The 9,339-nt window shown below is 42.0% G+C and overlaps 1 protein-coding gene and 1 long non-coding RNA gene across 5 annotated transcripts in view; one reads left to right on the forward strand and one right to left on the reverse strand.

Annotated features, from left to right (window-relative positions):
* LOC106957985 (NACHT, LRR and PYD domains-containing protein 12-like) overlaps positions 1-9,339 on the reverse strand; it is a 33,269-nt gene that overhangs the window by 9,684 nt on the left and 14,246 nt on the right. For 2 of the 4 annotated variants that reach the window (XM_015049615.1, XM_015049617.1), the window contains exons 2-6: positions 9,149-9,304; positions 7,259-7,494; positions 4,743-6,528; positions 3,430-3,618; positions 1,336-1,512 (exon numbers count right to left, since the gene is read on the reverse strand). In XM_015049615.1, the coding sequence (XP_014905101.1) occupies positions 1,336-1,512; positions 3,430-3,618; positions 4,743-6,528; positions 7,259-7,494; positions 9,149-9,267 (2,507 nt within the window). In that variant the 5' untranslated portion in view covers positions 9,268-9,304. The remainder of the gene's footprint in view (positions 1-1,335; positions 1,513-3,429; positions 3,619-4,742; positions 6,529-7,258; positions 7,495-9,148; positions 9,305-9,339) is intronic. The other 2 variants (XM_015049616.1, XM_015049618.1) reach the window with 2 other exon arrangements.
* LOC106957987 (uncharacterized) lies at positions 15-848 on the forward strand. Its single transcript, XR_001427072.1, has 2 exons — positions 15-175; positions 664-848. It is a non-coding gene; the product is annotated as an uncharacterized LOC106957987 (long non-coding RNA).

The following is a 9,339-nucleotide window of genomic DNA, read 5'->3' on the forward strand; positions in this document are numbered from 1 at the left end:
TGTAGGAGCTGAACCAGAACCAGAACCAGAACCTGGTACTGGGTCATGATGAGTTGGAGGATTTTAGTGTTGAAGCATCAATCATTGATTATAGATTTGTTCCTGTCAGATTCCAGAAGCTGATATTCACTTTTCTAGACTGGGTTGAATGACCTTTGACCTGCTCCACATGAGGGTCATGATGGTGGTGAGTGGACTCATTGCAGAACAGCTGAGGTGATGAATAGATGGTTGATTATTAAATGAAAAATGAAAGTAAAACAAGAACTTAGAGAAATGAGCAGGAGGACAAAGGAACCAGGCAGATGGAGAAAAACTGGTTAAAACAGGAAGAACCAGGAAGGAGAGAGAGGAGAGGAGGATAAATACTGAGAGAGAGAAAGATGGAACAACAGACCCAGATGATTTACAGGGAGAGAAAGAATCAGAGAGAGAGAACAAGGAGACAAGGGAGAGTAAACTACCAGAGAAAATGAATCCAACTGAAACATTCAGGAACTAGAATGAATAAATAATCTGGAATAACTGAGAATGAACTGAACTAAAGTCAAACAGAAACAAGGCTGATCTCATCAAAATGAAAATAACTGAGGCAAACACACATTAACAATAATAAAACTATTATTATAATAAGCCAAACCAGCCCAGAATCCTGACAATGAGGGGATTTCTACACACTGGGGGTCCGAATGCCGTCTGGTTCTGACCTCATATTATCAGTGAATCCCTATTTTATATCATGAGTAGTGGTGGTAGGAGGTGAGGAGAGACGCTGAAACCCAGTGAAGATGATGATATGTTTAATAATAATGATGCTCGGACAGTCCAATACAGGCAGCAGGGCAGAGCGGGACGGAGACTCAGGACCGGTAGCAACTGAATTTCAACAAAGACCGACCAATACGAGCAAACGCCGATACAGGACTGGACAGTTCAACTGTGCCGGCAGACGAACTAACAGACATTTAGACTAGGACCCGACAAAAGACAACAGGTGGACATAAATACACACGGGGTAATCAAGGGAACGAGACACACCTGGAGACAATCAACGGGGAGACGCAGAGACTCACAGGGAAACAGGATCATGACATTTTAAAGAGATTAAAAACATTAAATGACTAATCAGTATTTTATTTCCTTCCATGTTCCTCTTTAGCAGCAATTTGTCCTATTAAAAGAAGCTTTAATGTGACCAAAGCAGAGGAATAAAAGTCTTTACCATGAAGATCCTCAGAGTGGATCAGTAGAATATCAGCCAGACGTCTGCAGTTTAGTGGCAATAAAACTTTCACATCACAAACATCAGCAATAAACTAAAACATGGTAACTTACTGTAATCGTTGTAGTTTACATTCTGGATTCTGGAGGAAACCACAGAGCTCCTTCACTCCAGAATCTTTCAGGTCTTCGTTGAAGCTCAGGTCCAGTTCAGTCAGATGTGAGGGGTTAAAGGTCAGAGCTGAGGCCAGAGAAGAACAGCTGATCTCTGACAACCTGCAGTCCCTCAACCTGAATAAAGAATAAAAGATGAGCTGAAGCCAACAGGATGCAGGTTAACCAGTCCAACAGAACCAGTTAAAGAGTCTCATGACTATTAATGCCAACAAGCTGCTGCTTCAATAAAGACCTGCTGACTTCAGCTCTTAAACTCTGTCAGCTCCACCAGCAGCTCCATCACTACAAACTCAGCTTCTGCAGCAAATCAGTCAAGTTTCACACAAACTAACAATCAGGAGGAAATATGAAGCATCAATCAGTGATTATTGATTAAACTGTCAGATTCCAGGAGCTGAAATTAAACATTATAAACATTCTAGTCAGGAATTTTTCCTTTTTCTAAAAACAAAACAACAATCAGTGAATTTCTAGATGGAGCTGCAGATGCAGCCTTGACTTTTATTTTGTGTTTTCCTGTTTCCTGCCTGCAGCCTCTTCTCCATGACAGCAGCTCTTAACCATCAGGACTGATCTCTGGTCAGTTTCTCTGGTCCAAACAACAAAAATGAAAACAAATTTATTTTCCAATATAAGATCAAAAAGGTCCAACACTGCGGAAACCTTTCCTTTGAAGCTGCTCCATAGTTGACTCTGTACCGTAAAACATCAAGAATTCGTTTGGCAAATGCTTTTGACAGATTCGCTTCCTTATAAACACAGTTTGGCGCGTTAATGTCATTTCGAAACAGTTCCTGTATCGGTCACGACTTACTGAAACCAATACGCGCACCGACACGGGTTTTGGTCTGTGGGCTTCATGCGCCAACGCATCAGTGTTGCCGGACCCATCACTAGATATTGTTCATTTACCTGAATATTTAAGGTTTACCGTTAATTAATAGCCTGTTTGTTCACGTGCGCACTGAAGAGCTACACAACGTGGGTTTTCATGTCGTGTTGATTTAGAAGGGAATGTTTGTGTAACCTTCATTATTGTAGTCAGTTTAGTAAGTGTGATATTATTTCAGTTTATTATTCAGACACTGTGAATTATTTATGTTCTGCATCCACCTCCCAGATCTGCATCAAAGCTTTTCCATCTACTTCCCTCTGAATCCGTCCCTCAGTCAGTTTCCTCTCTGGACGTTCCTCTGACTTCCTGCTGCTTCTATTCGCTGCAGGCTGAGCCGCCATCACTGCTGCTGTTTCCAGACTCTGAACGTCTGATGACAGAAAATCTACAAAGTCTGGACTCTGGTCTGACCCAAAACCAGACTGCAGTCTGTCCAATGAGGAACCCAGAAAAATCCAGTCAAGCCCCAACATTTAGAGCTGAAAGTGTGAAATGTTCCTCTGACCTGAAAGCTAAACCAACAGCAGCCATTGTAATCTAAACATTTAATGAAAATTCATCAGAAACTGATCAGATTATTGGGATCCAACCATGTGGACAGACTGATGACTGAGTGAAACTTAACATGTTTGGCTGCTGGGCCTGAGAACAAAGGAACTAAATATCCTCCATGTCTCAGAAATTATTATTCATAGAAAGTTGAATGGAAGGAAAAACTGTGGTGGGAAGATGTGCAACAGGGACATCTGATAGGATTGTCCAGCAGAACCCATCCAGAACCTGGAGGAGCTTCAGGTCAGAACATCTGGATCCACTACAGACGGATCAGAACCTGAGCTACAGGAATCTGACTGGGTCTGACCAGAACGGTACTCAGTTTATCTTCAGATGAAAGTAAAGTTTTTATTTAATTTGAAAATCAAAGTCCAAGGTGTCAAAGTGAGAAAAACTGAGAAACAAAGTTCAATAATCTGAAAGTCTGAAATAAAAAGTAATTCATGTACAGGATAAATAAGTTTTAGAAATTATATTCTGATATCTTGATAAGTTGTTTTTGAAAAACAGAATAATTTTATTAGCTAAAAAGTATTAAAATTTTAGTGACTGATTTTATGGTACAAGAAGAGAAAACAAACCTCAAACTCTTCACTTTGCAGACTGGATTCTCCAGAATCTCACAGATGTTCTTCAGTCCAGAGTCTCCAAGGGTTCCACATTTATTTATGTTTATCTCACTTATTTCCAGTTCAGTCAGATGAGGGTTGGACTTCAGAGCTGAAGCCACAACTTCACATCCAGCCTCTGAGAGTTTACAGCCACCAAGTCTGTGATGAGAGAAGAAATAAAGTCAGTTCCAATTAAATCAAATAAACAGATTAAAATAAAACAGTGATGTCATCATTTGATGAATTTACCGAGTTTGACGAGAAACAGAATCTCTGCAGTTCAGGATTAAACTCAAGGTTAAACTCAGGTTCTGGTTCTGATCATGTCTAACTAATTGTCTTAAAGGACTGTCATGTAGTTTGTTCCCTTGTTCAAACTGCAGCCATGACTAACTGACAAAGAAGAATTAGAAGTTTCTCCTGAAATCCTCATCGGCTCTTTCCTGCCATGAAATCATCCCCTCCAAGAGGTGAGGGACGGTTCATGAGGTGGGGGTAAGGATTGTGTTAAATTAAAATGAGGTCAATGACTTTCATTTATTGTTCCGTTAACTGATTTATAGTTTATCGCGACAGGTCGCTCAAAGTACCCAGATGTGTTCTTGCTCCGCCCATTTTATCGAGGACGCATCGATGCATCCTTCTGCAGACTTGAGCCAGCAAGATATCCCACAATGCAATGCGCCACCAGCAGCGGTACATGGAGAAGGTGGGTACAGAAATGTATTGCACTTTTACCACCATTAATTGCTACAAAAACTCATTTAAATTTGTTTTTAAGCGAGACCTCATAGTAAACTGTTTTATTCAGGCAGCTCTTCAGGTGAACAGACTACAGCTCCAGGTTTACTTCCAGCTTCCTAAAAGCTCCCAGAGATTCTCTCCATCCCTCTGTCCTGTCATTTTCCTCTTCACCATCTTCTCATCTTAGAAATCAATTAGATTATGGTAATATTTGCTCTCGATTAGATAGTCTTAGTATCAATTTCCTGGAGTTATTGGTTTATTATCTGCTTGTTTTACTGTTATTAAGACATTCCTATAAAACAGTATTTGTCTCTTTCTATGCTGGTATTTTACAAAAGTAAACTTGATTATGATAATAAAGGAAACAAATGTGTTAATCAGTGTTTAGTAGTTATTGTAAAATAATCATCCAGTTGTGTGACAGGAACTCTGGCCTTGTGAACTCGGCAAGAAAAGACTTTCAACTCTTCTTTAGATTTGTACTTGCCAAGAACACAAAAACGTACTTGAGTATTGAGAAATGGTCCTGGACTCACCGAGCCTTTCTGCAGTTCCTCACAGCTGGAATCAGTCTCAGGCGTCCCTTCTCTGATGTTTTGTACTTTTCCAGGTCCAACTCATCCAGAACTTCCTCTGACATCTGCAGCATGAAGGCCAGAGCTGAACACTGGATCACTGTGAGCTTCTCTGATCTGTTCTCTGATTTCAGGAACTGTTGGATCCCCTGAAAAGCTGAGAGATCGTTCATCTCCACCAGACAGTGCAAAATGTTGATGTGTTTATCAGGGGATGAAAGGTTTCTTCCTTTCTTCAGATTATCTATGATTCTCTGGATGGTTTCTGGACTGTTCTCTGTCTGACCCAGCAGGCCTCCTAGCAGTCTCTGGTTGGACTCCAGAATGAGGCCATGAAGGAAGCGGACAAACAGGTCCAGGTGGCCATTTTTACTCCTGAGGGATTTCATCATGACTTTCTCCATCCACTCATCCAGAGATGTTTCATTGTATGTTTTTCCCAGGAACTTCTTCATCACCTCTGAGTTCCTGGTGGTGAAACAGTGGAGCATGTAGACTGCAGCCAGAAACTCCTGGATGGTCAGATGAACAAAGCAGTAAACTGGTTTCTGGAAGATCAGATTCTCTCTTTTGAAGATCTCTGTACAAACTCCTGAGTACACTGAGGCCTCTGTGACATCCAGACCACACTGCTCCAGGTCTTCTTGGTAGAACATGATGTTTCCCTTCTCCAGATGTTCAAACGCCAGTTTCCCCAGCTTCAGAAGAACTTCCCTGTCTGCCTCCATCAGCTCCTGTGAACTTGTCTCATGTCCTCCATGGTACTTGTTCTTCTTCCTCTTTGTCTGGACCAGCAGGAAGTGTGAGTACATGTCAGTCATGGTCTTGGGCAGCTCTCCTCTCTGCTCTGAGGTCAACATGTTCTCCAGAACCGTAGCAGTGATCCAGCAGAAGACTGGGATTCCACACATGATGTGGAGGCTCCTGCAGGTCTGGATGTGGGAGATGATTCTGCTGGACAGCTCTTCATCACTGAACCTCCTCCTGAAGTACTCCTCCTTCTGGGCGTCGGTGAAGCCTCGTACTTCTGTTGCCCTGGAAACACATGAAGGAGGGATCTGATTGGCCGCTGCAGGTCTGGTAGTTATCCAGATGAGAGCCGAGGGAAGCAGGTTCCCCTTGATGAGGTTTGTCAGCAGAACGTTGACTGATGACGTCTGTGTGACGTCAGAAACCAGCTGCCTGCTGCTGAAGTCCAGTGAAAGTCTGCTTTCATCCAGGCCATCAAAGATGAAGAGCAGTTTGCAGACAGCCAGCTGCTCTGCTGGGAGCTTCTGGAGTGTTGGATGGAAAACATGGAGCAGCGAGAGAAGACTGTGCTGCTGATCTCTGATCAGGTTCAGCTCCCTGAACGACAGCAGAACCACCACACTGACATCCTGGTTCTCCAAGCCCTCGGCCCAGTCCAGAGTGAACTTCTGCACTGAGAAGGTTTTTCCAACACCAGCGACGCCATTGGTCAGAACCACTCTGATGGCTCCATGTTGGTCAGGGAAGGATTTAAAGATGTCCTGGCACCTGATTGGAGAGTCATGGAGGTTCTGGATCTGGGAAGCTCTCTCCAGCTGCTTCACCTCATGTTGGGTGTTAAACTCTTCACTCTGACCCTCTGTGATGTAGAGATCAGTGTAGATCCTGTTGAGGAGGGTTCTACTTCCTGTTTCATCACTTCCTTCAGTCACACATTCACATCTCCTCCTTAGACTGATCTTATGTTCCTCTAGAACCTCCTGCAGAACAACATCTGCTGAAACATAGAAGAAAAGACAACCAAAGTAAAAAACATGATTTATTGTAATTGGATTGGAACAAAACCACCTGGAACATTAGGAGGCGTTATCATTATAAGGTCTCTGATTTCACAGGATGTCATGCTAAACAATTAAATCCATACACAGAACCAGAACATTGTTCTATCATCAGACAGCAGATTCCTGTTTTGTGGCCTTTGTCTGTTCACTGTCAGGATCTGATGCACAAAGTAGATCAGATAAATGCTGACAGAAACACAGTCATTAAATGTAGCAGCTTTAAGCAACATCAACTCTTCTGCATCATGTCCTCATTTTGATGTTTCTATCTGACCTTCATCCATGAACAGCAGCTAAACAGGCAGAATATATAATTATATAATCTGTAATTTATTGTCAGAATAAATCAGGGTTTTTCCCTCTTTCTGTAAAAGCAGCAGGTTGTTTTTTTTCCATTTTTTGTTTTCATTAATCAGAATAACCTCCAGTCTAAAGGTGATGTTCAGTTTTAAAGCATAAACAACTGAAACAGATCCATTTTAAATCAAACCCAGCAGGTTGTTTGGTTGAACACATTCGATCCATTTACAGCTGGAAACAGATTTAGCTGAAATAATTGATCACAGAAAGACGTTTAACACCTTGAATTTCCAAATCCCATCTAAAGACGTTGAATTGGTTCAACAGACAACAGAAGAAGCTCTGATTGGAGGTGTTCAGTCTCACCTGGAGCACAGCTGCTCTGATTGGCTGTCAGCAGTCCAGCTCCTGTTCTGGGTCGTTTCCCACACTGGGGACAGGAGGAGGGTCCAGATGGAGCAGACTGGTCCCAGTAGGACCTGATGCACCGTCTGCAGAACCAGTGTCCACAGCTGGTAGAGACCGGATCCATCAGAACCTTCTGACACAAAGCACAGCAGGACGGCTGCTCCTCCTCACCAACGCTGCTCCTCTTCCTCCCTCTGTGAAGACATTTCTTCATCAATGAAACTGTTCACTAAATACGGGTGAAATGATGAAGATGTTCATGAAGGTCCAACACAATCAGTAAAATCATAATAATTGGAGATATGGTCAATATTTATGGTTTTGGGAATGAGACTCAGCGCTGTCAATCATCCTCATGTAAAGACAACCGTTGAGCCGCCTGCATCATTGGCCATGCTAACTAGCATTAGCATTCATGACAGGTTCTAATATCAGGAAGAATCTGCAGCATAGCAGAGGATAAATAAAGGAGTGGAGGAGGGGGATGAGCAGCACCACATAAATGGTGACTGACAGCTCTAAGACCCGCCTCCTGTCTCTGATTGGGTGTTTCTAGATGGAGCTGGGAGAAGGCAGAGGAGATCTTTACACAGACTATCAGTCTCAGGCCGTCACAACATAGTGACAGTTTTTTTTAACTTTATTTTTTTATTTATTTTTACCAAAAACACATTCCCACAGTTACATTCTTCCGTCTCTTACTGACACATCTTCAGCATTGTAACTTGACAAAAGATGAGACAACAGATGTTCTAACAAGTGTAATAATGAAAACACAACAACAGAGTGAAATGAAAAGACAGGTAACAGCAAAATAAAGTAAACACAAAACACACGATTAGATCCCCTCTGAGGTAAGATGGTCCACACCTTCCTAACCACAATGATATTTTAAACCGACCCAAAAGTACACAGTGACTGCAGAAAGGTAATCCTGTTAATGTGTCACTGAATTAATAATGGTATGACAGGGCTCCACCTTATATTAAAGACTGCTTTTGGAAGCCTTAGGGAATATGTGATTTCTTCCATCAAATAAATGTCCCAAACTTTTTGTATCCATGTGTTATATGTAGGAGGCCCTGGCTTCAGCCACCTGATGGTAACGCATTTCAAAGCTGCCGTAAGCAAGATATTTAGAAGATATTGACCACCCTTTCTGTCTATTCCATCGGGTATTTCTCCCAAAACTGCCACAAGGGGGGGTTTTATGGAACATCTCTCCTGAAAATTACCTTGAGGGCTTCAAAAAGCTCCTCCCAGAACACAATTAGTTTAGGACAAGACCAAAAGATATCCATAGCATAGCATAGTGACAGTTTTAACAAATATGTAAAAAATTTTTTATAAAAGTTACATACTACAGCTTCAAAGGTCAAGGGTCAAAGTTGAGTGGATTAGTTGACACGTCGTCCTCCAGGATCCAATGATTGGAACCTGGAGGACTGTTCCGCCATCCTGGACCCATAAGGAGACACTTGGCCTTCTTATGGTTATAAAACATTTAATCATTTTGGGAACATTGCACACTTAAAGACTTGACTGGTAAAAAAACTAAACTAAAAAAATCTCTCATAACTGCCAACATAAAATTATGAACAAATGATGGTCAAAAATAGTTTCTGCCATAATTAGACCTCCTGCTGTGAGGTTACCAGTGACTCCATTTAACTGTTCATGATGCCACTCACTGTGACTTTAAGATATTACAAAAAACACCTCTAATTATAACAAAGGACTTACTTTTGGTCTGGGATTTACCTACTAACATTTTACCCCTACACTCTGAATTGTTTTATGCATGGGCAGTTTATAGTGTCTCACACATCCTTGTAACAGACGACTTACCTTTGGTCTGGGAATCCAGGATAATTACTGAAGCCCACAAGAATATCTTTGGATCGGTCACTCCTCATAGAAACACCGCTGGGTGATGGACAGACTGCTCTGTTCTCGTCTGGATTCATCCTCAGGTTCCACTGAGTCTCCTGCTGTGAAGCCCATCTGAGAGGGAAACAGAGACACTCAGTCACCATGGG

This window comes from Poecilia latipinna, unplaced genomic scaffold, assembly GCF_001443285.1.
Source record: "Poecilia latipinna isolate Pla-1442-1.1 unplaced genomic scaffold, P_latipinna-1.0 Scaffold953, whole genome shotgun sequence".
Taxonomy (NCBI): domain Eukaryota; kingdom Metazoa; phylum Chordata; class Actinopteri; order Cyprinodontiformes; family Poeciliidae; genus Poecilia; species Poecilia latipinna.